Here is a 26895-nt window from a genome sequence, read left to right on the forward strand (position 1 = left end):
AGAGCATCCAGACTATTTCCTCGCCGCTTGCCACCCACCAGGGCTCACCCAGAGCCACCGTGCACCAGCTCCTGTGGCAGCGGGCACGGTCCAGGGCAGGGGCCGGGCCTCCTCCTCCGCCGACCAGCTGCCACCAGCGCCCGCGGCCGGGCGGAGGGGCTGGGCCGGGTCCCGGTGGGGCGGTGTCCCGGCTCCTCCCGCCCTCCCCGGGGCGGTGGTGGGGCCCGGCCCAACCCCACAGGAGGCGGCCCGGCCGCCGGGAGTCACGGGCAGGGCGGGTGGGCCGCTGCCATGGAGCTGCCTGCTGTCAGCCTCAAGGTAGGGGCCGCGGGGCCGGGCCGCTCCCGGCCTTCCCCGGCGGGGAGGGGCCTGTCCGGCTGCGCCGGGCCAGCCGCCCGCTCGCTCTCCGCGGGCTCGGAGGGCGCAGGCTGCCCGCGGCGGGGCCGAGGCCCGGCCCGGAGGAGCGGGAGGGCCGCGGGGGTGTGCGGAGGCAGCGCTGTCTCTCGGCGGAGCAGAGGCGTGGGGCGGCGGGGTCGCCCAGGAGCGGGCGCTGGGCCCGGCTCGCTGTCCCCTGGCAGGCTGGCCGGCTTCGTGCCCGGCCCGGGGCCTGGGCAGGAGATGTGGAGGCCTCCGAGGATGAAAGATTGGTGTTTCTAAACCTTTTTCATCCGTGGGCAAGCGTTGCAAAAGCTCTTGGTCATTAAAACCCGCAGGCAATGACTTCAGTGTTCTCTCTACTTGCTGAAGTGGGTTGGGACGGTGGCTGGTTAGTAACTTGTGTTCATGGAGGTTTCCAGCTCAGCTGACCAGAGCTAATCCAGGATAAACACTGCACAAGACCCTGAGGAGGTGAAGTTTTTGCTCGTCAGGCAAAGTATGATCCCACTGACTTTGGGGTTATCACCTGGTGGATAATTAAAATTGTTTCTCTGTTGGGGGGGTACATGGGGGGCTTCAATTTGGGGCAATTTGAAAAGTTTGGTCAATGTCTGATAACTAGAGAAATGGGAAATAAGGGACTTACCACAGTTTCATTATGCTTTTTACTTTGGGAGGAGCACACTTTTTTTTGCTTTGGATGTTGGTGTTTGATATTGAAACCTTCCCTGGCAGACAGATGAAATTTTTCTTTTTTCTTTCTTTTTTTTTTTTTGTCACCATGACAACACAACTAAAATGTTGCCTGGTTTCAGACAACCATTCCCAAATCTCTTCCTAGAAAAGAGTGAGTTTGTCCCAGGCAAACTGTTTTCAGCATTAAGAAACTCCTTGTTAAGTCTGCTGGTATTGCTCTGGGGCTGGAAAGCTGGGGAATATATGAGTTATTAATTGTACCTGCGTCTTTGTACTGTTCCTGAGTTAGGGCCTGCTTCCCTGAGGCATACCTGAAAGCTGGGAAGATTCTTGTTCAGAAAGGACTGGAAACAACACGTACTACTGCTGTTTATTGGCACAATCTGCTCACAGTTTCTGTGAGATTGAAAAAGATGAGCCTGTGAGAGAAGCAGCTCCAAGAAAACGGCATGACTGAGCTGTGTTTGTGCCAGAACACAGCAGTGTCTTAGCCTCGAGGTCTCTTTGTAGTGAATGCTTCACACCTAGGATTATTGCAATAACTCTGCAGAGCGTTGAAATGCAAAGTTTGAGTTTGATCAAGGCAGGACAAAATAAGTTCCCACCTTTATTTTCTGCTCTCAGCACTAGTTCAAGTCTTAGGAGTTATTTTCTTCAAAGAAGAAATGTATGCCTTGCTTAGGTACAGGCTTAAGTCCTTGAACGGATGGAAAACCATTTAAATTCTTCTGCCGTCTCATCAGCAGACTGCCTGCAAACTATCTAATCTCACATAGTGACTGTAGCTTTAGAGAATATTTTTCATTAACACTACATTTTCTATGTTAAAACATACCAAGATCACCAGCTAATTCCACAGCGCCCTGAAGAACTGTCAGGTAAATTGGACTAATAGCCAGGAAGGGAATGCCTTTTTTACATTTCAGCAGTCCCTCACACCATCAGCCCTAGTTTACCTGACTTTATGCTGATGACTAAGCATGCTTCATAATTTTCTAACTGCAATATTGATCTAGACAGCTTTAAAAAAAAGAAAGAAAGCAAGCCACCCTGCCTAATGATGTTAACTGGTGAGCCTTCAGGGTATGTAACATGCAATTAAATACTACCTAATTAAGAATTTCCCTGACATTGTGATAGTCTCTTGAGTAAATGCTATTTGCACGTCTCCATTCTTATCCAAGAACATCTTGTATTTTACTGATTAGCAGTTTTTGCCTGGTCTCTGTGGTACAATTTGGGAGAAGGGAAAGTAGGGGGTAGTGGTAAAGCATTTTGTAGTCTTTCATGAGCAATTAAAAAAAAACATTAATAAAAATCTGTTTAAGCAGTGTTTGAAGTTACAACAACAGGGCGAATGCTCCACAAATGTGCTAGGGCACTTCAGTGAAGTGGGAGCTCTGTCCTATGATAATGTCTTTCTCGAACAACTAGTTTTGTATTAAGTTAGAGCATGGATAGACATTTTAAGTCAGTGAATGTGGTAGCACACTGGTAGATCTTACTATTTCTTTTTTTAGTGTCATAATGCTCCTATCTGCATACAGCTTTCCTGTGTCCATCAAGTAATTCAGCCTTTTGCTACTTACTCTTTTCCTAATTTTTTGCTTCAGAGGGGCTTTGGTGGTGTGTTGTGGTTGGTTTTTTTTTTGTACCGAGGTCAGTATAAATGCCAATTGGAGCCCTTCTCACAGCTGGAACAAAAAATAACCAACAGAAAAGTGCCTGTTTCCCATGGATCCTCTGATATGTTCAGGCATCAGCCTTTCTTTTATGAAGCTGCCAGCAGAGCTTGTCTTCCATATTCTTGTTTTCACAAATGTTTAAAGAGTGAATATGGGTGATCTCCCTTCACTGAGATTGGCCAGCAGGCTCAAAAGCAAGTGAGTGCGTGGATATAGGTGCCGAGAAAGACTGAGGGTGGTGTATTCTTGTTTCCATTTGCTGTCTTAAAAAAACATATAGAGTATGTCTCCTTGGTTACAGAAATGTCAAGTGTTGGTGAAGAGAATCCTTGTGTCACTTGTTACAGTAAGATGCTTTATTCCGGGATTTGTCCCCTTGAGTGCAAGGATCAGGATCGTTAAGGACATTTGCAAAGCACAGGATCTGTGACAGTATTATCTTACTGCTGCTTAGGGCACTGCCGGCGTTTGGGTGCTGGTGGCTTCACTGGGAATGAAGAGCTGTGTGCTCAGTTATGCAGGTTCTTAGAGGATGCCTTCGTGTCTGTGGATCCTGCAGTGAGGTTGAACCACTGCTCTGGAAGGACTTAAAAGGAGGAATTACTGAGGACTGTAGTGAAATTGCTGGTAGCTGCAGGCATGACTTTCCATGGGCTTCTTGGTGATGGGATGACAGATGGGTCATGTCGAAACTGTGCTAGCCTAGTGGGAATCAGATTGCACAGCTTTCTGTACAAACTCTTCTGGAGTTCCAAAATCAATAACCCATTTAGAAAAGAATAAGTGGGCCCTGAATCAACTGTTGACAGAGATGACAGTAATAATGAATGACTACAGTGTAGCACCACAGGAAATACTCAGCAACAGAAGCAGAGAAAAATGGGTTTGTGTCTTCACCATCCCAGTTGCTGTGTCAGCTTTCTGTACTGGTTCATGGGTCCAGGACACTCTTCCACCTGTCCCTTGGAAACAAGATGGTGTCATTTCATGTTGATCCTCCCACAGTTCTCCCAAGTTGCTGACCTGTCTTCCTCTCTTTTCTTTTTTTCATAGGCCATCATTCTGGTACATTGGCTGCTCACAGTGTGGTGAGTGATTGGTAACTGGTCTGGCCTGGGTAAGATGAGGGTATTCCTTCTAAGTGGGAATGGGATATTCTCAGGGAATCAACACTCCCTGTTTGTGCCCGTCTGTGTGCAAGAATATCCTAAATCTATGAGTGAGGTGTTTGGGTGAGAACAGGGATGAATGCAAACAAACTGTTGCAGGCTTATGGTGAATGTGGGCTGTTGTTTGTTTTGTTTTGGTTTGGTTTTGTCTTGTTTGGCAGGGGATGCATGAATCACATGTTTCCAGCCTCCTATGCCTGGGGAAACTTCAGTGTCCTTGCAGTGGGGATCTGGGCTATTGTGCAGCGAGATTCCCTTGATGCCATCATGATGGTGAGTGTGAGTGTATTTGACTCCCAGAGGCTGCTCAGGGAGAGGGTGGAGGGCAGACACAGCTTTTTTGGGTCAGTGATGAGTTTTGGCTGTTCCCAATATAGCAGTGAACAAGACAAATTCCCTGTTTGGGTTGTTTTGTTTTTTTTAAGAGAGCATATAAATCTAGAAGTACTGCAAACCATGGTGACAAGTATTCACTGTGAGTTATTTTGCTTCTCAGAGTTGAGGCATACTTGATTCTTACCTTTTTTTTTACCTGCTGTTGTGACTTACAATGCTAGGGGAGGACTCAAAGCGTTTACTATGCTTTGAGTTGGAGGGGCTGTACAAAACCCTTCTTTGAACATTAAAGAGATATCATGAGAAGGTTTCTGACAGATGTGAAGATGATGCACAAAATACAAGATAATTCATTTAGGAATCTCTGTCTACCTCGGGCAGTGTCAAGGGTTAGCAGTGTGTGATACTGGGGTGAAGGCATCACTGTGTGAACACAGATATTGCAGGAAATAGAAGTTGTGGTTGACTGTTGCTCCTCATGGTTAATGCCCTCTGTGGTTTGTGTCCCATTTTCTTTGTTTTCAGTTCCTAACTGGCCTGCTGCTCACCGTCCTCACAGACATCATTCATGTCTCTGTCTTCTACCCTCCAAACAACTATCTCACCGATACAAGGCGTTTCAGTATAGGCATGGCCATCTTCAGCCTTCTTCTCAAACCTGTGTCCTGCTATTTGGTGTATCAGATGTATCGGGAGCGCGGAGGAGAGTACACCTTTAACATAGGTAGGATGCTTCCTCTGCTTGCACATCAGTGAGCCACCTCCTCTGGTGTTAGGGAGACCCTCCAGCCTGAGCTCTGTGAAGCTGAATGCTGCCCCTCTTTCCAGGGAGAGCGGTGCTTGTGCTCTCTTGTGCATGTTTGTTCTCCAATCTTGTGGCTCTGGTATGTCATAGGCCTTAAACTTACGTTCTTCCTCTCTTCCCTTACAGACCTGGAGTCCTTGTCTGACAGCTGTTTTGCTTACAAGGGTACTGATACCACTGCTGCCTCATTCAATAGAACTGAAGGGCTTTTCCTCTCCCTTCTCCTGCTTGTGTGTTGGAAGCTTTTGGGTGTCCTCTCTTTGCCAACCCTTTCTTTTCCTTCTGGGGGAGAAGTAGAGGCAGCATCCCCTCTTGCTAGATTATGCATGAGGGGGAAAGAAGCTGGATTTCTAACTCCGTGCTTTCTCTGGGCCTCACATGTCCTATAAAGAGCTTTCCGTGCACATTGTCTGTCTCTTTTTTCCCTTCTCATCCCCTGGAGAGTAACATGATTTTGTACCATTCTTGTACCACAAGCAACTTGTTCATAGTGAAATTTGGAACACTGCTGGATTCAAATTTAGTGCCATTGTGTGGCACACTTGAGGCATAGCTGTGTTGTTGGGAAGAATGGCTGATGGATGAATCATGCTCTTACATCCATACTGTCAGCTAGCCATGGTTCCTGCTGCTTCTGGTTTTGTCTGCTCATTTTTCCACTAGATTTCATAAACTTGATCTTGCTGAAATGTGCTATTATAGGAGCCTGTTACGCTGGGGTGCAGTATTGTGGGTCTTGCTTTCCACAAAGCCATGTGGATACTAAGAGAGCAGTTCTCAGGGAATGAAGAGGCATGTTCAAATGCATCTTGGTTATTTTGCCTTTGGGAGGATGAATTTTCTTACCTTCTGTGAGGATGAGAGAACACAGGTGCTGAGAGCTGTTAGAGCAGCTGATGTGGCGTGCCCCTGAGCTGTTGGTTCCTTCTAACGGGTTCAGTTCTTGTGCTTCTGTTTTGTTCCCAAGCTTGTTCTCTTCCCTCTCCATTCAGGTGTCACCCGTGCAGGCCAGGATCGCAGCGCCTATGAGCCAATTGATCAGCAGGATGCCGCTCCACAGTGGCCTGATCCAAACAAGACAGCCCAGCAGCCGTACTGAAGCGCGCTCTGCAAGAGAACGGATGCCTCCCTCACTGAGTCTAGCCTTCCGCTCTTCCCATGGCTGTTCTGATGGAGGAAGACAGGAGAAGATCTGATTTTTTTCATTTCTTTTGCCAGCCTGAAGGGTAGGCAGATGGGTTTGTGCAGTAAGTCCAGAAGATCTTGGAGATAGCATGCTAAGCACCGTGACTCTGTAATCCCAGTATTCTCCTTTCCTCCCTCCCCCTAAATCCCTCCTCTGTACGGGTGAGTGGATGCACCTTCTGTGGTCTTCCAGCTCTTGTATTGTGCATCCTCTCTATTGTAAGTACAAGAACCACTCAAAATATTCCTGGACAAGCTATCTTGAACAGGCTTATGGACTGCCCACAAACAATACAGTTTAGCTTGCTTTTATGCAGATGCATTTCCAGGAAACATCTGGGAGTTCCTGAGGGCTGTTTTTGATGGTGTTATTTAACCAAGATTCATGACTGTAACTCCCTGTGCTAGCTCTGGTGGTTTGCACAAAGCTGGGATTGGTATAAAATGCTGTTACTGGGCCAGGGAGCTGCTTGTGCTCCCAGTATCTAGTCTTGGGTTTTATTCACTGATGCTTTTATGCAAGTTGAATGTCCTTCGGGATCCTTCAAATGGCTGTTGAATGTATGTGCCTTGAAATGTCCTTTTGCCTTCAGCTGCCTGTCTTAACAGAACTTGAAATGTTACATTTTTCTAAGAAAACTATAAAACGAACACAGTTTTTCTGTGTTAGAAAAAGTTACACTGGTCACCCATGTCTCATTTGAAAGTGTCAGTATTCCTGAGGGTTTGCGACTGTAGTCAGGCAGCCTGGGAGAGTCATTATGGCAGAAAGTCTACTGGGCTTCAATGGCTTTTAGTCTAAGCTTTACTCAGATAAGAGGAGGGTACTGTTTGTAAATGTGTGAATGGGAAAGTGGGCTTTAAAAGGTTGATTGGGGAAAGGACAATATGGGTTTATTTACACTGCAGTGGTGAGCTCTGTGGGATGTGACAAACTAATCTTATGTACAATAAATCTGCCCTGCTGTGGCTTTTGGGTAAAATCCTAAAAAAAAAAAAAAGTTCAACAAAATTACTTTGCAGAAGAGCATGTTAGCTTTGTCAGAATGCAAATATTAGTGCTAGGAAGATCTGTGTTTTTCTAAAGCAGGTTTGTTTTCAAAGTTTACATCTGTTATTCTACAGTTGCATTTCCCTTTACATGACCTGTTGTTGCATTGATTCTTCAATGACCAAGAGCCCTGTTAACATTGCTCTAACCTCTAGAACCATGCCATTTTGATTTTTAAAACCAAGCACTTTTCTCCCAAGTTCAATCACTTTAAACATAAGCAGATGCTTCCTCCACTATGCTGCACAAGCACTACAGTGACCTGCTGCTGTACTTGGACCATCATTGATGTTGAGACGAAGCACATGGTAAATGCCATAGAAGTGCACAATAGTCTGGTTTACCCTCCCAAGATGAGTGTCATGCGTGTATTTTGCAGGCTGCCCTGCAATAGGGAATAGGAAGAATAGGTAGGACAGAAATTTCTGGGGCTTGTGGAGTGGCAGAGCAGAACTTTATAGTTAATGTGTTGGTTTGTTTTTCAACCCTTCAGAACTGTACCATGACAGCATGGATCCCTGAATAGCACATTTAAACACTTGGGTTTTTTCTTCCCTAGACTTGTGAAGCATAGACTGAAAGCAACTGTTTTAAATGCAATGCTTGTTGGGTATTTGCACAAAGACTTATATCTAGTGAGGCCTTCCCAGTCATTTTCTCTTGCAAAAGACACCACAAAATCTATTGATACCCATCTAGCTAACCAGCTGTGTGCTTTTCTGTGGAGAATTCAGCCCATGTGGGAGCTCAGGGGAGCAGAACATGGCAGGAGTTACGCTAGGCTTACCATGCCTCGAGGACACCTCATTTGGGGCAGTAAATCAGAATAAAACCAACTACAAACAAGGCCCCTCTCCTGGCTTCTGAAGAGGATGGTGTTTGTTTCAGCAGTACCAACACATTCTTGGATCAATACCTGGTTTAGCAGGGGGTTCACAGTGCCTGTTGTGCTGGAGCCCAGCAGCCTGGCTCCACCATGGGGTTCTGCGTTGGCTCTTTGTGGGGTCTCCTCAGCCAGACGTGCAGCAGGTGCAATGCTCTCCTCAGGTTTCTTTACTTTTTTTTTTTAATCCTCGGGTGCTGATGTGATGTTTTTTTTGCTGCCGAGCTGGTAGCTCTGTAGGATTAACCACAACCGTCCAGTGCAGGATCCTCCCTCAGGCGGTTGGGGGGGTGGGGGGCCGGCCGTGCCCGGGCCTCGAACCGCGGTAGTGCCGCAGCCCGGCCTCGAACACCGGAAGAGCCGGATTGTGGCGGGCTCGGGACACCTGGCGCGGGAGGGGTATGAGGAGAAGGTCCCCGCTCTTCTGAGGCGCTGGCCGGGTCGGGTGAGCGGAGCCATCCCGGGCTGGACCCCGCCTCGTCTGGGTCGCCCTCAGACCGCGGCTTTAATTAGCCATGGGGCAGAGCGGCTTTCCTGCGGCCATCTGCAACCCCAATGACAGGCGGCGTTGCTAATCGCGGGGGATAAGCTGCTTATGGCGACCCAGCTGCAGCTGAGGTTTGGGCATTAGGGTTTGCCCCTGCGCTCGGAGGCACAAAGAGGTATCTGTCCTGTCCCTGAGGTTCTGGCGAGGCCCAGCGGCGTGTCCAGTGGCGGCTGACGGAGTGAGTAAGTGCCCATGAGGAGAGGAGTGTTGGGTGCCATCAGGGGTGCTGAGCCCTGGGGTGTGCGCCCCAGCTGTGCCGGCTGCCCCAAATGGCGTCCCCGGGCTGGGGCCACGGGTGATGCCCTCCCGCTGCCACCACCGCTCCCAGCACGGCGGCTGGTTCTCAGCTGGTGGCACACGAAGCTGTTCCTCAGCTTGCAAAGCAGCGACTGTCCTCTCTGTGGTTCAGAGCTCTTGTGTGTGCCTGTTGATCCCAAAGTGGCAACGAGAGGCTCATGCGATGGTTGGGTCTGTGGGACTGAGCAGTGGGGGAAAAGCCTTTTTTTCTAAGGCAGGTGAAGCGGGATCTTGGACCAACCACTGGTCCCACCTTGCAAGGTGAAATGGATCAGCCCTGGTCTGCAGGGATGGGAAAATTCACCTTGTCTGTGTGGTACTTTTCATGTTTGCTATGGGTTTGTCATTGTCATCATAATGCTAAAATGCATTCACTTGAAAGAGGTTGATTTACTTTTTCTGAGCTGTGCTATTTCCTTCTTTTTGCTTATAACAGAAATACATAGATCAGCTTAATGTTTGTTTGCTTGATTGGATTTGTTTCAGGTTTTAATGCATTAGTGTGTTGCTGTAAAGTGTATAGAGCAAGCATGCATAAAATGTTTTAGTTGGAAACATCAAAGCTAATATGAAATCCATTGGTCATGGATTTTGCAGTTCGCAAAATCTGTGGCTTGCCTGGAATATCTCTTTTGGCCTTAGAAGGAGTTTTTAAAAAGCACTTCACAAAATCTTGTTGCCTTTTGAGTAAGATGAACTACTCCTCAGAAGTGGTTACATTGAAGTCCTGAGTGGCAGACAAACATGATTTTAAAAGCCACTATCTCTTCCTGATCTCAATGAGACCGAAATTAGGAATGAGTGAGGTGAAGAACACCACATAAAGTTATCATGGCAATGTGTTGAGAACCTGGTACCTGGCACAAAGAACTGAAATGGAGAACTGAAAACTATGAGTTATCACAGAAATAGATTATGTCCAGGTTCTTAAGCATAAAAGTAGTCCAGTGCCAGGTTCCAGCTGTTCATGGAGCAAAACAGCAGTGACAAACATGATGGTTTCGTGTCCTTTCACAATTCAAATCCTTTATAACACCATTTTGTGATACATTACTAGTCGTCTGGATATTCCAGGGATGCAAGGAACGCTTCTATGGAACACTGGTCCACTGCTCTTTGTGGTTATTCTTCATGCAGTGATAGGCACCATAAAGAAGGCTGCCATGCTTTGTCTGTTCACTCTGTAGTTGCCAACTTCTGCTTGTCTGCAAAACAAAAAAAATGGGATCTTTCTGTTGCTGGTACACTTGGTGATGTATGAAAGGCAGTGACTGCAGTTCCCAAGGATAACTGCAACGCTGCACGACTATCTCCAGTTGCTTTAGTAATTTACTCCCCAGTTTGTGGTGATTACTGGAGGAGTTTGCCTGTGAGAAGGACAGGTGGTCTGTTCGCAAACAGGGGTGACCGAGGCTCAGATGTTTTCTTAGAAGAGAATGAGATAAACAGTTTGGAGACAGTGCAATTTGACAGGCAGCTTTCTGGTGTTCAAATACATTTGAAAAAGACAGCGGGCATTGATTTCATAGACCGTGCTGTCTCTCTTTTCAGGTTGACTAGGGTTTTTTAAGATGGTATAGGTGAGTGTGTCTTTTCACAATTCCCTTTTCATTTTTTAAAAGAGGGGTGGAAAAGAATGGTGGTGAGAATGACAGAGTGATTGACAACTTGCTTTTAAAGTTTGAAGGAATGAAAGCACAGTCCTGTCAAATTGCACTTACCACTTATCAGCAACTTACAAATTTGTGCTCAGCATGAGACTTATATGTATAACCATCTGACTTGGTGGCTAGACTGCAAATTAGGTCTCCTATCTATGCTGTAATTCTTCTAGGTTAGAAGACAATGTAGATTCTCTGTATGTGTAAACATGGTTTCATCCTTTAGTGTGGACAAGAATAAATTTGCCTTCCTAGCCTAGAGCCTTTGCATGGCTGTAGCGAGATACGTGAACAAATTTTCAGTTGTTAAGCAATGAAACAGTATCTTAAGTCAAGACACTACCTTTCATGTCAGCCCCGGGGAAAATACAAGTGTGGAGGAGATCTGAGCTCGATTTCCAGTCAATGAAGAGGGGTAAGCATTGTACTCAGCTGGAACAATGTTGCTCTGACTTCTGTAAAAACGTTTGCTTTTAAACCTGTTCTTTTTGGTGTCAGGTAGATCTAGTTAATTGTAAAGCATTCTCCAAAACCAGGTACGGACTACGCCGTCTTGGCAGGAGGATAATTCATCTTGCTAGCAACAAGTTCTTTTTGAGGCTGCAGGTGTACGCACAATGCTGGAAGTCTTTGTTTTCTGTTGAGAACTGAGTCTGTCCCCTTCAATCATTTCTGCTCTGCCAGGCTTGTTTGTCTGCTGAGAAAAAGGAAGGGAGTAGTGTCTGTAATACTTTCAGGACTGAAGCTGGTAGATTGGAGACAAGAAATTTGTAAGCAAAATAACCCAAAGCCTTTGGTAAACTAGGGAAGGTGTGATGAGAAATATGCTTGCTCCTTTGTTTATATTTCTTCTTATTTTTCTTCAGAGCAAAGAAACATTCAGAAGAATGAGAACGTTGATCTGTATTTGGGCTGCAGCACTTGGTGTAACTCCTGGCCAGAGAGCAGAATGAGGCCGACTGTGTGCTGCATCTCCGTCAGCCGGGAAGAGAGATCCCAGTCTGAGACAGACTAATCTCTCCTGCCCTTCTCAGCCATCCCAGATACCACCAGTCAATTCTCCAGTTCCTGCTTCTTGCAGCAGAATAATCTCTGCTCGTGGCTGCAGCACAGCTCTAAGTCTGTGGCTCATGGGATTCCCCATCTTGCTTTGTCAGTGCTCCCTGATGTGAATCTCCCTCAGATACACCCACACCTTGAGTTAAGAAGGAAGAAGGAATAAGAGTATTGATGTTCTTCAATAACACTCTCAGAAAGCTGGTAGCTGCTCCATACACACTGCTTGCCATCACTGTTTAGAAAGAAGGAACAAGAAGAGTGACTATCCAGTGGAAAACCAACAGCATTGGCCTCCTGCTGCTTCTTGTATGGATCCTGCAAACCCTTCACTAGTCACTGCATGTTTGTCATCTCGTACTGTAGATTCCTCTCTTAGGCATGAATTAGTGGTGTGTCCTTCTTCAAGGAGTTCAACTGAAAGTGTGAATACTTGTAGGTCAGCCCTGCCCTTTGGGGATCTCGATCCATCTAGTTTGGAGTCCCTCCAGTCTCTTTTGCAATCCTCACAGATTTCTGCTAGATTGTACTGTTCAATCCAGAGGCTTAAGCAAGAAACTGCTTTGATGGGGATATGGGGCTCTCTCCCTCTGGAGCCCAAGTCTTCTCCAGTCAGTGGCAGTTTGTGCTTTGCTCCTGATGGTTCAGCTCCCAGTGTCCTGACCCCAGGAGAACAGCTAGCTGGAGTGAAGACCAGTGCTGCTCAGGCGAGACTGAAATGGGGTGCACCATTCGCTAAAGACTGGAGCCTTAATGCAGTGACAAGAGACTTGTCTGTCTGTCACAGATACGGATACATTGACTCTAACACATGGAGACCCAAAATTTCAGGTGCCACACAGCCAGAAACCCTCTCTTCTGGGGTGGGCTCTAACAGGCTAGTGGATACAGAAGAAGATTCCTCCTACAATTGCTCCCCTAATGTCAGATACCAAACCCAGGCAAAGCCAGCTCTGGAAACTGGTGGTCTTTATGTTCAGACAAAAAGTCATTCCCCTGAAAAGGTTCTTAAAGGAGAAGAGACATCTGATGGGGCATCTCTGTGTGCTGTATCTTGGAAGAAAGACCTTCCAGCCAGTCTGTATCCAGAGAGTCTGCAGGTGTCAGTAGAGACAGATTTTGGAGGGGCTCAGATGAACGTTGGTGTAGCCATGTATGGGACTCCAAGGGACGTGTGTGTGAGAGTCACTTCTGGAGATAATGAGTTTAGACCGGTCCGGCAGCTTAGTATTAAATCTGTAGAAGTCAACAACTCTGATCATCATGTTAAGTCGAGCAAAGAGTCAGGAGAAGTGTGTGTCTCTAGATCACGAGCATCCAGAATGGCTGTGGTGAGCAGCAGCCAGTCCAGCCTTCATGTTGAAGAAGGCTTTGTTGAATATTCTGACGCAGAATGTATGAATGTGAGCAGAGAAGGAAGCAGAAACAAAAACTCCCACCAAAGCAGCTGGAGAAATTGCGAAGCTCATGCCAATCGTGACCGGTCTGAAGAAACTTCTGTGGAGAAGAGTGCCAAAGAACCACGGTGCTGTGAAGAAGGGAGCCAGGCACAGGAAACTGTGTCTAGAGAGGTGAGGCTGTGCTCACTGTGTAGCATCCCCAGATATTACTTGTGTTTGTTTCCACTTCATGCAAGAGGTGCAGAGTTGAAGTACAAAACTGATGGGGCTGCTTGTCCTATGTTTTTTTCTGGCACTGAATGGCCAGAATCTCCTCTCTTGTGGTCCTGCTCCATCCCAACATACGCATTTTTCTATCTCACATGTTTCTTCCTAAAGACCAGCTTCTTAACTGAGTTGTTCTTGGGAATGTAAGCACCTCTTTGTATTTTATGTATTTACATGCAGAGGGAAAGCATTGAACTGGTTTTTTTACTCTTCGAATAGTTTCAGGACCCTGAAATTTCAGTTTTGTTGTGCGTTTCCATGTCTGAAATATTTATGAGTATTCACAGAGCAATGGTAGGGACAGTGTCAAAGGCATCTGACCTAATACACTACCCTGACACAGGACCATTCTGGTCTCTATCCAAAATGACCTGCTGTGCTGGGCACAGCCAAATTCTTCAACAGAGTAGTGTGAATAACCACATGAGTTACTGTCTTTTGTCTGTTTGCAGGTCTCTGAGAACGATTTCTGGTCACTGAATGTGAATGACCAAAGGTAAAAAGACTCTATGTGTGAGTGTGCTGGTAGTTAACAGGCAAGGAAAACTGCTGGAAAGTGGCTAAGGAGCCACGTTCCTGGGAACATTTGGTTTTAGGACTTAAACTACATTGTTCTACCATGTTTGGCTCAGGAGCTGCATCCATTTCTTTCCAAAGGGTTGCCATCTCAAATGGAGTGTGCTCTAAAAAATAATTGCTGTATTTTTAAAATTCTAGCTTCTAAATTCAACCTTGGTTGTTGGTAGCAATGAAAAAGCATTGGTATCATATGTGCTACTTTTCAGCGCAGTAAATTCTGGCATGCTTACTGCATAGTTAGCCAAGATCAAAAACTGGGCTTATCTGTGAGATGGGATGCAGACTTGTGACCTGTGGATAAGATACATGTGAGATTGCTTCCAATTTCGCAACAGTGATACCTTAATTTGGTAGGATTTTCACTCTTTAGAGAGAATAATTTGAAATACCTCTTTTCAGTTTGATGGCTGAACCCTGATTGTCACGTCCTGGCTGTGTTTAATTTTCTGTTCTATTAACTGGAGCTCACTTTTGTTTTTATCTCTTGAAGTTTCCAGCACTCGTGTGACAGACAAATGCTAACTAGGTGTTTCCAAGCGTGGCGTGGACACATCCTCTGGAAAAGGGCTGCAGCCAGGTGGCTTTACAGACAGCAGCTGCTTCGGAAGGGCCTTGGCGCTTTGCAGCGGGCTGTGCACCAGAGGAGGATGCAGCTGGAGGTGGCCCAGCAGAGATGTGCCTCAGCTCTGCTTGCTGTCAGCTTCCGTAGGGTGAGGATGGGCTAGGGACGATAGAGGTGATGCCATGAGTTTTCTGTTGTGCAGTTGGAGAAAGCAGAAATCTTGTTTGGCTAGAGAGGAGGAACGGGTACCCTGCGTGACATTCAGTTATGTGGACCCTGATATTCTGTCTGCAGCTTGTTCTAATCATGTGCTGCTGTCTCCTTCAGTGGAAGGAAGCTGTGGCAAAACGGAGCAAGAAGCAAGATCCGCAGCCTGAGTCATATTCTTATACCCAAAGTTCATCGGTGGGGTTTTCTGGAGTAGGAAGATTAGCAACTATGACAACCTCAGCTCAGCACCAGCTTACAGGAGGATACTCAAAGGAAGCTGAGCAGGCTTGTAGGTAAGCTGAGAGCATTTTCTTTCTGTTATCCTGAACAAATGGAGGTTTATAAAGGGAGAAATTTTTCTCAAATTGTGGGAAACTTGTTTCCAAATCCTTGGATGTATTGCTGCAGATGAGAACTGCAAGAATTAGTAACTTAGTTTTAAGAGCTAAACAACCCTATTTTAGAGTGCACTAGTGTTTTCAGTCTGATTTGAGTGTCTGACAGAAAATAATCCTGTATTATTTATTGAGTTCAGCCATCACCTGCCTATGTGGTACAGGCATAAATGAGACTGGAGCAAGGCAATGCTACAGGCTCTAGCAGGACAGTAGAGGTGTCAAAAGAAACACCTTTTGTTGTGTCTTCTGAATCTGAAGGCAGAAGAACAAGTCCAGACAACAAGAGAAAGCTACCTAAGGAGAAGGAAGGCTCTGGAGTCTGTTCTCTGAATGTCTCATTGGACAGATGGATGTTAACGCTTCCTTGTGACTCTTTCAGGGTGGAGGGAGCACTGTGGACGCAGCTTCATCGTAAGGAGAGAGGAGATGAGTTGTGCTACAGAGTTCAAGCAATCAGAGATATGAGACGATTGGCTGGTAAGCACACATTCTGTAGCCTTGGAACAGCTTGAAGATAATCACTGTTTCACCATGTTTCTTGGTTTGTGTCTAGTTGTTGCTTTGACTGGACTTTCAGAACTTGATCCTGCAAATAGCTGGGCCAATGTCTGTGATGGTGGAGGGTGACCCACTCACCATGTCATAACACCTTCTGCCTTGTCCCTTGTATTAATTCCAGTGCAGCAGATCCTGTTGCTCCAGCACTGTGAGCTGTCTCCCTTAAGTGCCCTTTCTCAGGCAGTTGGACTTCAGCCAGAGGATGTTTGCTGTGTGACACTAAGTTGTTTTAAGATCTTCTAAGTTATTTTTTCTTCCTGTCAATCTCTTCCTGGCTTGCAACACAGCAGCTTTCAGATTGTGGCGCCTGCAGAAGGAGCTGCTGAGCAAAGAGGAAGCCAGGCTTTTAGAAGCCCGTGCTCTGCTGGAAAAGAAGCAGCTACAAAACGTTTTCTCATTGTGGCGTTCGCGATGCTTGGAGGTGGGACAGATTTTAGCACTGACAAGTCTGATCCAAAGAAACTTGGTCTCTCGGTAAGCTGATGAGGTCTGTTTTTCATGTGAAATGTCTGTCCACTGTGAAAGTCCAAGGAATGACAGAGCCAACCCAGACAGCAGTGATGTGTTGTTCCATCTTAAAGCTATCTACTCTTTTGGTTTAGGAGTTAATTAAAATGAAAGTAGAGATAGAAACATGAAAAGGAACTGTTGTGACCACAGATGTTGTGGCTTGCCTCCATGCACTGCCAAAGCTTTTTGGTCCTGACCTTTGACATCCCGAAAGACCAAACCTGCAAGCACCCACTGTGCTGCTATGCTCTAAGCAGGACAATGGCTCTTTAATTAAATAAAAGAATAAATGCTCAGAAGTGAACAGCTTCTTTCTTTCTGGATCTAAACCTAGTCTTGGGAGGTGACATAAGCTTGTACACTCTTCACATGGTTTTCTATGTGGTTTTATTTTCCTTTGGTTTTCTCAGGTGCTTCAGTGCATGGAAGGAATCTGTTGAGCAGAAGGTGCTTTACAGGTGCAACCTGTCGCATCTCAAAGCAGGATCACTAAGGAAATATTTCCAGCGGTGGGTTCAGATGCTGCAGGTCAGAGGTGGTGATAAGCAGGCAATGGTGAACTTCTTCCTCCTACAATGGAGGCAGCATTATGGTGAGCAGCTGGGGGCCTGTGGAGAATCTAAGATTTGAGGTGTTTAGGCTCCTCCCTCCTCTTCTTGTATGGTGAAAACCAGCTGAAAACAGCCTGATAACAGAGAGGCTCAGATGATACAGAATATTAACAAACCAGAGTGGTTAGAGGACTAGTTACTCTGGACATGTCAGTGAACCTACAGAGAGATTTGTTGCTGTCCTTCATAAACCTAGCAGAAAGTCTTAAACTTTGCTGAACAGAAGCAATGTGAGGGCTGTCTAAGCTGCGCCGAGTTTCTTAGCAATGACTCCTGACAAATATTGTCTCTTGTTACTCTCTGTAACTGGTTAAGGACCAGTTACAAGCTCTGTAGCTGACAAGACTGCAACAAAGAGGCATGAAGATCAGCCCTTGTGGCCAGTAAAGAGACGGTTTCCTGAGAAAACAGACTGCTCTCTTGATGACTTCTGCCAAAAGGTGAAGCTCCAGAGAGTATATCTGCTGTGGAAAGCAAGGCTGTGCAATCACCACAGAGCTGAGTGAGTGAAAAACAGTCAGTTACTGGAGCCCTGCCCTCATTAATACTGTCCTCTTGTCTTTGTGATCCTTCTGAAAGATCCCCTTTCTCCACCTACTGTCCATTGTGTCTGTACTAGTGTCCCCCTCTGGTATCCCTTTCTAGTCACTTTGCCATCTCCATGTCTTCTGTCTCAGTTCCTTCTCTCAGGCTTTGGAGCAGTGTAGACTCAGAAAAGCTCTGAAATTATGGCACCAAAAGTGTCTCATGCTGAAGACAGTTGAACAAAGTCCTAAGCATTCTCACAGGACTGTCTATGAAGAACCTCTTGCCATGCTGTTTTCTGAGGACCTCTCAACATCTTCTGGCTTTGACAGCAGTGCTCCAGCTACTCTGGCCTCTCAGAGCTCTTTGGAAAAGGTGAGGAGGTCTTGATTCATCCAGACTGCCCATAGGTATTGAATTGCGGGGGTTTTTCAGGGGAAAATTTCTGCTTCAACATGATTCTGTCATCAGCAAACTGCACTTAGTATTTAGGCCTCTAGAGCACTGAGTCTCTAGGGAGTTTAAATGTAATCAGAAAGTGTAAAGTCACTTCTCTCTGTGCCCTTCCTGGTTCATTATTTAGTGATATGGAGAGGTGCTGAGCTACTGAGGTTCTTCTCTGCACTTGCACCTGTTTGTGGCTGCAGGGTGGAAGGGATGAGGTACAAAGAGCCTCATCACAGAGAAAAGGGGAAATGGGCATGTGCACTGTCTCAGTGATGGTTTGCTGTGTCTGATTACTGGTGGTTTTGGGGTTAACCATTCCCAGACTAGTATAGAAATAACTTTGCCGTCACATATGTGTGTGCACTCCGGAGTTGTTGCTTGCTAGCCTGCAGCTCCTCTGGATATATCCTGGATTTCCCTGAGTCCTTGCCAAAAAGAGGAGTAACTGGCATGGTTGGAACTGTTAGCTGAGTGATTCAATTTCCAGGATACTTACATCACAGCATGTTCTTCCCTCCATACCTGCAGGAGTACAGTTTTAGTGACAGCAGCCAGCAGAGCTGCTCCTCTGTCCTGACTGCTGAGGATGTTGCACACGTGCCGTATCACGGTTCTTTCCTGGACTTACACCAGAGCGCAGAGCTGCCAGCTGAGCCGGGTGGGGAGCTGTACTTGCAGGCATCCTTTCCTCCACAGAGTGCTGGATCTGAGTGAGTTGGACACTGGTTCCTTGGGATGCTGGTAGCAGCACGGCCGCTTGTTTGGTCTGGCTGAATTGCTTCCTTCTGGCTAGTCCCTCATGTAATCTTGCAGCACCCTTCCACATAGTTTATCCTCTTCTTTCCCTTTTCCCCTGACACTTTTGTCTTGCAGAAGAAATTGGTTTGTGGCACGTCAGTTCCAGTCTTTGGCACTACAAAGTCCAGACAACAATGTCCAGCATCTCACCAGTTACTCTACATGGGAAGAGGTAAGGGCTGAAAAGTGATGTGATGCATGTAAATGTACAGGTGTTTTCTGCATGGTCCAATTTAGTGAAGAGCCAATCAGCATATGGAAGGTCTCACTGCTGTTCGTGCTTTGTTCTTTCTTCTCTCTCAGACAGAAGGTTTGGGAGATTGAGGCATTTCTCAGGGTAACTCTTCCCTACCGTTTGCCAGCTGAGTTGGAAATTGCCCATGTGTGAAGGATTTAAAAGCGATGTGTTAGACGCTCATGTCTGGGGTTCGTGTGGTGTGTTTGGGTTAGCAACAGGGAGTTAGGCAATCACAGAACTCACAGCAGCAAGGAGGAAGGGCTGAGCTATGTGGAGTGACTGTGTAACGATGGCAGTTCAAGGCCCTTTTTTTTTTCTGGATTACAGGACTGCAGTTCTGACAAGGAGGTGAAGAGTTCCTGGCATCAAACAGAGAAATGCTGCCTGCAGAGATACTTCATTGTCTGGTCAGCTCGAACTCAGCAACTTGTAAAGGCTGAGCAGTTCTGCAGGCTTGTTCAGCTGTCTCGGTAGGTATTGTGCTTTCCAGAAGCTTTTAAAAACTGTATGTTTAGAGAGATCTACACTTGCTTAAAAAAATAAAATTAAAATTATTCCTCTAGCTATCTTTTTCTGCCTTCAGTGGGAGTTTTGCAGCCTATTTTGTTTTTTTCCCTGCTTCAAAATTATTATATGTGAACACAACCATTTTCCAGTTTGATGGGATGCCTCATAAATTAGAGCAAGACCAGCACTTCTGGTAACAAGCCACGGTAAATTCCTGTCCACTGAGCTGGCCTGACTCTCTGCTCATTTGGAAGTTGAAGAGCACAGGCTTGGCAGAGCCAGGACAGAACCCTTACTCCTAACAACTTGCCTTGTCCATCATTTTCCCTGACTAATGGAGAAAGAACATTAACCGATCACATGTATTTCCTAAACTCCCTCGTGTATTTGTTCTTAAAGTTTCAGTTACAAGAGCGTGAATCTGTGTGAATTGTTCCTACAGTTGGTCCAACGACCTTTGTCTTTCTCAGAGCCTTTTTCAGCTGGCACCACTGGGTTGTGGAAAATAAGAACCGAAAAGCAGCAGCAGCCCTGGAACATCGAGTTCACTGCTGCCAGATGACTTTCAGCCTGTGGAAGAAGAGACTGGCTCAGAAGGTGGAAGCTGACCGGAGATTCAGGCGTCACATTCAGCAGATCACTGCTGATGCTCTGTGGCGTTGGCATTCCTGCTGGCAGAGTGAGTTACCCCATCTTCCAGCAGCACTTGTGTCTGCAGGACAGGGATGCTGTGGGAATGGTTGGGATGGAGAAAGTCCTGCTTCTGGTTGTAGGTCTGTGCACTGCTCTTCTGGAATGGCACATACTAGTCCAGGGGTCAGTGAGTGCCTGCATCACTTGTGATTTCAAACAGGATGTGTGCTAAGTACTTGCACTGTGCTGGGGAAGGAACACTCCCAATTTTTGATGGAAAACTGCCTTGCAGATGAGAGTGGAAGTGAACTGTGATCCCATCCTTGGGGAAGGATGGGAAGGATCCTTCCTTGGGGAAGGATGGGAAAAAAAAAAAGAAGGAAGGGCTGCCTTGCAGGCAGAAAGCAAGGTGAATTGAAAAGTCTCTTCAGCTACTAAAGACAGGACAGGAAATCTTAGAAAGTCTGGTCTCATTTGGTATTTGCAGCAGACGTATTCTCTGCTCTTGTCTGGACTCTGTGATGAGAAGAAAAACTTGTTGGGTTCAGCTCAGCAAGCTCTTGTGTTTGCTCACAGGGAATCGTGCTCTGAGGGAGCTGCAGCAGCAATGGGCTCAGCACAGCTGCCAGGAGAAAAAGAGGCTGGTCCTGCAAACATGGTATTGCCAAACAAGGAAGCAGAAATATGCTGCTTTATTCTGGAAACGTCTTCTGCTGCACAGGTTTGTTTCCTGCCCTCAAAGTATTTCTGTGGGAATCTTTGAGTGAAGAGCAATTTATGTAGCAGAGAATCCAGTGTATTCAGACCAGAGTTTGGGTTTGAAAGTACAGATGATGTGTGTAAGTGGAGCTTCCCTAGGAGTGCCTCCCTGGGGATGCTCTTACCTAAGGGCTCTGTCACACATAGCCTCACACTTGCCATCTCGTTCTTTTCATTCGAAACTTCTGGTTTTTTTCAGAACCTCTGTTCAGTCTTAGTTATGCAGCATGGTATTTGTAAACTAAGCAAGGGAGATGCAAACAATTTTTTGTAGTTTAAAAACATGAAAGCCTGGTTTCCGCTGGAATTATTCAGTATTTGCCAAAAGGAATATTGAGCAGAGGTCTTCCGGAGATCTGATGTTTACAAACCCAAATCTTTTAGATTCTGGGCACAGCATGTTGATTTTTAAATTAAAAATGGAGTTCAATATATTCCTGCAGAAAAGCAATATTCTGTAAAGCCTGTGAAGGGAGAACCATGATATTCAATTCATCTCAGTGTTAGTTACACAATATAGGTGAAGCTGTAGTATGTTTTGCAGCCTTGCATTATGGTGCAGATCCTGAAAACACAACTGGGAATTGTTCAGGTGGGTTTGAGATAACTCAGGAGGGTAAGAATGAGTAAGATGCTTTGTGCCAAGGATTCATTTAAAGCATGAGAAGTGCAGGTTTGGCCCTAGCAGATTTCCTTTTGAATTGCGGGTTCAGGCTGAGACAAAGATCTGCAGAGGAAAGAGCAACTAAAAACCCAGTAAAACCTCAGTGGCTGTGATGCTTGGGCTCTGCGCTCACCCCACCCAATTGCATTTTCTTCTGCAAATCAGTCTGTGTGGTGGCACCCTAGTGCGAATGTGTTTCAGAGAAGTCCTTAATGTTGCTCCTTCCTGTAGAGCGTCTCTCCACCATTAATCTTGCTTCTGAGTTCTCCTTTGATGAGAGAGCACTTCTAATTCCTCACCTGGATATGGTACAGGCTGAGCCCTGTCTCTTCTGAGGGGGGCATTTTTCATGGTAGGATAACCTGCAATAGATTCTCTTGATCTTCAGAGGAGCCTGCCAGGCAGAGGGTATTTACACCTCTGCCCTATGGTGCTGTCGGGTGATTTGCATAATGAAAGTCCGAGTGGAACAGGGAACCAAAAGGACAAGGCAGGAGTTAAAAGCAGATTGGCTTCTGGGGTGGCAGAGGAAGACTGGCCTCCTGTGCATCAGCTTGCATGACACAGAGAGATTATTGTGGGTGCAGATGTACAGTGCTGTTAATAGTAACTCTTGTAGATGCTGATTTTTTTTTTTAATAAAATTGTCTCCATAAAGATATTGTATTATTCTAGTTGTACATCCCATGTACACAGGCCCTTAGTTTGTGGCAGCCAAGAAAAAAAAATCTGAATCTTGACAACAAGCTGCTGTCTCAAATCCAGCCTGGCTCCGCAGTGAGCAGACTTGAGGAGTCTGCTGGGTTCCGTGCCAAAGGAGATTTTAGCAGTTTTATTCTCATCCCATAAGAAAAAAAACCTTCCTCAGGCATCATCCTAAAGGTCAGCCGCTGGCACAGAGAAAGATCAAGGATGGACTAATTCGATTCCTTTATTTTTTTGTGTGGTGGCAGGGCAGAGTAGGAAAATCATTTGTTTTGTATGCGAAGGAGAAACATAATTGAGCATTGCATTCAGTTTGTGGAGGCCTGTGAAGAGAAGGAAATGGTAAATAGGCTGGCAGGAATCAGACACACTCCTGGGCTTTGAGGAGTTAAGAGGTAACAGTGCTGGGAACCTGAACTAAAACAAGGGCAAGATTTTAGCAGAAAGAAACTGTAGGAAGGAGTCTGAACTTACATCTCGCAAGGACAAGGCACTGGAAAAATAAGTAACATAGATAAAGATATGTAAATATTGATTGCAGATGGAATAATAGGAACAGCCTTTTCTTCTTCTTGAATGCCCTTTTGTTTATTTTGACCACTTACATGTGACACTACATGTGAGAAGGTGGAGTTTGGTCTATAGCCTGTTTGGTGCTGACATGCAAATGAGACTTCAGGCATCTGCTGCTTTTCTGTGCTTATATTGTTTTTCAGGTGCCTGGTCAGCTGGGCCCAGGTCACTGCTTGTAGACTGAGGCAGCACGAAGCCCTTTCTTATTTTAAAAGGGTCAGAGAACACCGTCTCCTAGTTGTGAGCTTTACTGAGTGGAGGGTAAAACTCTTGAGAGCTGAACAGCGGGTCCTGGGAGAGAAAAACCACAAGGTGCAGGAACCCTCTCAGGGTAAAGCCTGTCACCGTTGGCGGTTGGCCTCAAGAGGACAGCAAGCCCTGCGCCTGGGATCTGTGGCCACCATAAAACAGGTAAGAAAAGATGAAGGTCCCTATGAGACGGTTATTTTTAACTGCCTGTTCTCTTGTGAAGAGCCCGGTTGGGTCACTAGGCACTGAGATATAGTGACAAAGCTGGTATAAAAACCTGGTTTGACTTGTGGCTGCCTAGCCCCTGCCTTGAAATTCTTTACAGACTGTGCATGCAACTTCATCACCATAATCTGGCACTGATTGCAGCAACCATCTGGAGCACAGCAATAAGGAATGGGGACGTTTTGACCAGAGAGATGAGAGTGCTCCTTCCTCTCTGCTCAAAGATGAGATGAGATAATCACTGTCCCCGCAGAGCAGAGCGAGCTGTCAGAGTCGCAGCTTTTTTCAAAAGGCTCACAGCTAGCAAACCACAAAGAGGTCGATTGATTTGGAGGGGCTGAGTCAGTCCTGCTGGGATCTCATCTGTGCAGTTTCCAGCCTGGGGTCTAGCACATTAAACTACCTGCAGGGATATGAACAGAAATGTATCTCTAAGGCTAGTTTGTACATTGTTTTTCATCTTGGCTGCAGCTGTGTTATTTCTGTTCGCAGGCCTGCAACTACTGGACAAAAGCAGCTGCCTTTTCCCAGTGCTCACGGCAGTGCAGTACCCTGATTGGTGCCAGGAAGAGCAGGAAGATGTCGCTGTCTTGGTCCATGAGTAAGAAGATGCCTTCTCTCTTCCTTTCATGGGGCCATGTGGGGAGTGTGAGTGAGGAGGGAAGGGGACCGGTGTTTGCCAGCCAGGTGACTGAGATTCCTCTGTGGAGTAGGTGCTCATGGCAGTCAAACACTGACTGTGGGTTGCTTCTGTGTTCAGGAGTCAAAGGAATAAGTGTTCATGGCAGCTCTAGTCTCTCCCTCTCCAGCTCTGAGGTTAGTTCCTGTGTGATTCCTCTTTTCTTTCCTAGAAAGCAGAAGTGGCAGAGAAAAGGATTCAGCATCAGCTGCCCCTGGGCTTTTTCCCAGTGCCATTCACCGCTGGCTGGTGATCTACAGAAATCAAAGCAGAGCTGAAAGGCTGCTGCCTCCTCACCTGGTAGAGAGATCTGGTGTGGTAGGACCCTCTCCTGCACACACAAGGATCCAGGAGAACAAAGCAGAAGCGGACTTGGAGGAGTGGAATGAGAAGTGGCTTGGGTAAGTGGAAAGCCCCGGGCTTACTCTTGTTGCTGCCATCAGGGAATGTCTTGTAGGGTTGTTGGGCTGCTAAAGTTTATTTTCTCCGCTTACCTATAGGAAGAAGTACCTGAGATGGTGGCATCACACGGCAATACTTTGCCGGTGCCAGCGTGACAGGAGACTGCGCTGTCTGGCAAGGGGATGGCATCAGTGGAAGGAAGCCAGCAGGGTGGTGATGCTGGCTCAGGCGTTGGTGAGTTGGTGTTAACTGAGTGTTACTGGGCAAGCCTGTGCTTGGACCTGCCCTTGGGGCAAGATGTGTAGCAATTGCATCCACAGTCACCGAGGAGCTGTGCTGGAGCACTGATGGGGCACTGTCCTTTCCCCAGGGTACTCTGACTTAATTAGCCACAATATTTGCAGGAGATAGTATTTCAGGGAGAGCTTTGTTTGTAGTCAGCTTTGTTTGTTACCAGGGCAAAATCATTTAAGGGGCACCTAGGAAAGCAACTGGAAGCAAGGTGGGACTAGAGGGAAGTGAGGTAGAGCCCAACTAACCTGTGCACTGCTCCTTTTCCTGGCAGGACCGGCAGCGGCTGATGGAAAAGGCCTGGAGAGTGTGGAGACGACAACATTTGCAAAGCTGCGTGGTGCAGAATTTTTTGGAGAAGGAAGCCAGGAGCCTACTGTCTCAGGTAAGCATTTATGACTGCCTTAATTCTGTGGACCAAAAAGCACTCCAAAGGGACAACTGTTTCCCTCTCCATGCACAAAGCTCTTGCTTAGGGAGAAGTTGAATACATCAAAGCATGGGACTTGCCCATAACAAAGGGAAATAGCTTCCAGCTTTATATGGGTTCATCTTTCGGTGTTTTTCAAAGCTTTGTGTCACAGTCAATTCCCCTGACGTGTGTGCCCCCTTCTCCACTGTTATCAGAGATGTTAATCCACTAATCCCCTGCCTCTCAAGAGTCCACTCAGGGAAGAAACCAGCTCCACTTTGGTGCAGGAGGGCTGTGCTGACTTGCGCCCACGGGCAGGCAAATTGCTATAAATTTGAGTGAGCAGACAAAGCCTTAGAGCTCAAATAACCAGTTCACTGCTGCCTGCATCCCAGAGATCTGTGCAGGATTACGTCCTCCTTTAAGGAAATGAGAGCAAGTATTGAAATTAGAGGGCAGAGGGGACATTAGTTTTACTTTTCTGACATTGGTTTGTATCCTGCACTTACTGGCCACAGGAACATAGAGGAGACAGGGAGGGGCTCTTGAGTGAGTGGTGAAGCAGTTGGCAGAGCCATTGCCAGAGGAAAAGCTTTGTTTGTGGGTACTGTGCGGGTGGCTGCAGCCCCTCAAGGGTAACCTGAGTATTTGATTTGTCCACTTTATTATTTAAGGCCTTTGGAAGGTGGCGCCAGCTCACAGCATTCCAGCTCAAGGACAAAGGCTGCTGCTGAATGGTGGGGGCCTGCCTGCAGCTGCTGCTCATTTTGGACACGTGGAGGATACAGCTGGCTGTCACAACAAAGAGCTGGTCCTGAGCAATCAGGAAAGCAAAGGCTCTGCTCACGTGATAAAAGCAGTGCTTCTGGCACAGGATAGCCAAAGGACAACTGGGAAGAGATGGTACCTAGTGAAAGGTCCTCTTTAAAGAACTGATATCCTACCTCCCTACAGGCACAAATTTGAGAAGTTATTCCCTTTTGTTGTAGGGTTGCATTCCCTTCTCCTCTGGACCCTGATTTTGCTGGACTTCTGATTAAAGGTCAAAAAAACACCTTATAGGCTCTCCCTTTTACTCAAGTGTTTTTTTCCTGGACAGGAGTTTAGCATCATGGAAGGAGTAAGTAAATATAATGCATCAGTCATAAAGATATCAGGAGTATGCCTGAGCAAATACTACATCCTGTTGATTTGAAAGTCTGGACTGTCCTGGGTAGGTGCTAACACAGGTCTTTATTTTTAGATGTGTCCTTTCCCCTGGGGGGGATTCCCACGTGGCTCACACCTCCTCCCCCTGTCTGGGTCCATCAGCTCTTCATTAAGCCTTTCAGTGGGTGGCCAACCTCTTGACTGCTTCCTGCTGGTTCCTTTCTGTGCTGAATGGGCCAGGGATGGAGAAACCTGCTGGGAACAGCTGAGCACCAAAAGCTTTGCTGAGGCAAGACAGGCGTGTCTGACCCCCAACCTTCCCATTACTTACTTCAGTGATTGATGCCCTGTAATTACCTTGGATATATGAGTGCAGTCTCAGACAGCTGTAATGAGAGGGTCTGAAGAATCTGGAAAAGGCTTTTCTTCCGTGCTTGTTTGAAAGAGATGCTCACAGCATGGCAGGGATCTCAAAATCCCACTGGGAACTGCCCCAAGGTCTTGTTTTCTTAGCCTGTGGTAGCTTTGCAGGATCGTTAAGTACACAAAGCAGCCTCCATCGCTCCCCCAACCCCTTATTTCTATGCTGTGGGGCCTGAGGCTGTTAAGAGGCATTAGGTCAGGAAAGGCAGGCTCTCTTTTTCTACAGGCACTGGAAAAGCACCACTGCAATTCCTGTGACCTTTCAGAACTGAACCAAAGGTTGTTATCTAGTTGCTTTTGGTAAATTCTAGGATTTAAGCTTTCTTTGCTCTACCATGGAGCTTTGTCCATACTGTACTTGGGGCATGTGGT

At 46.5% G+C, this 26895-nt stretch overlaps 2 protein-coding genes across 5 annotated transcripts; both read left to right on the top strand.

Annotated features, from left to right (window-relative positions):
- The first annotated feature begins 135 nt into the window (after window positions 1-135).
- On the top strand, window positions 136-6933 carry AGTRAP (angiotensin II receptor associated protein). 3 transcript variants are annotated; one of them, XM_065037625.1, is made up of 5 exons: window positions 136-318; window positions 3813-3847; window positions 4090-4201; window positions 4790-4988; window positions 6062-6933. In XM_065037625.1, exons 1-5 carry the CDS (start codon window positions 292-294, stop codon window positions 6166-6168), a joined length of 480 nt encoding a protein of 159 aa, XP_064893697.1. In that variant the 5' UTR covers window positions 136-291; the 3' UTR covers window positions 6169-6933. The 3 variants fall into 3 exon arrangements, with proteins under 3 accessions (XP_064893697.1, XP_064893696.1, XP_005514301.1); XM_065037624.1 differs by having other exon boundaries at window positions 241-318; window positions 3813-3876; XM_005514244.4 differs by lacking the exon at window positions 136-318 and adding an exon at window positions 593-874.
- Window positions 6934-7171: 238 nt separating this feature from the next.
- On the top strand, window positions 7172-26010 carry C21H1orf167 (chromosome 21 C1orf167 homolog). 2 transcript variants are annotated; one of them, XM_065037573.1, is made up of 20 exons: window positions 7172-13320; window positions 13869-13912; window positions 14486-14705; window positions 14885-15060; window positions 15545-15642; window positions 16011-16197; window positions 16644-16825; window positions 17160-17346; window positions 17522-17744; window positions 18345-18526; window positions 18690-18786; window positions 19180-19322; window positions 19830-20038; window positions 20569-20713; window positions 22837-23104; window positions 23660-23768; window positions 24019-24247; window positions 24347-24482; window positions 24814-24924; window positions 25626-26010. In XM_065037573.1, exons 1-20 carry the CDS (start codon window positions 12061-12063, stop codon window positions 25683-25685), a joined length of 4266 nt encoding a protein of 1421 aa, XP_064893645.1. In that variant the 5' UTR covers window positions 7172-12060; the 3' UTR covers window positions 25686-26010. The 2 variants fall into 2 exon arrangements, with proteins under 2 accessions (XP_064893645.1, XP_064893646.1); XM_065037574.1 differs by having other exon boundaries at window positions 16014-16197.
- Window positions 26011-26895: the final 885 nt, after the last annotated feature.

Source organism: Columba livia, chromosome 21 (genome assembly GCF_036013475.1).
Source record: "Columba livia isolate bColLiv1 breed racing homer chromosome 21, bColLiv1.pat.W.v2, whole genome shotgun sequence".
In the NCBI taxonomy this organism is placed as follows: Eukaryota; Metazoa; Chordata; class Aves; order Columbiformes; family Columbidae; genus Columba; species Columba livia.

What these genes read in the sequence shown, in the direction of transcription:
- AGTRAP (XM_065037625.1), top strand. Translation starts at nt 292, where the DNA reads ATGGAGCTGCCTGCTGTCAGCCTCAAG. An exon ending in CATTGGCTGCTCACAGTGTG is followed by an intron (nt 3,848 to 4,089) that starts GTGAGTGATTGG and finishes CTTGTTTGGCAG; the next exon opens with GGGATGCATGAATCACATGT. An exon ending in CCCTTGATGCCATCATGATG is followed by an intron (nt 4,202 to 4,789) that starts GTGAGTGTGAGT and finishes CTTTGTTTTCAG; the next exon opens with TTCCTAACTGGCCTGCTGCT.
- C21H1orf167 (XM_065037573.1), top strand. Translation starts at nt 12,061, where the DNA reads ATGGATCCTGCAAACCCTTCACTAGTCACTGCATGTTTGTCATCTCGT. An exon ending in CAAAGAAACTTGGTCTCTCG is followed by an intron (nt 16,198 to 16,643) that starts GTAAGCTGATGA and finishes TGGTTTTCTCAG; the next exon opens with GTGCTTCAGTGCATGGAAGG. An exon ending in CTCAGAGCTCTTTGGAAAAG is followed by an intron (nt 17,745 to 18,344) that starts GTGAGGAGGTCT and finishes CCATACCTGCAG; the next exon opens with GAGTACAGTTTTAGTGACAG.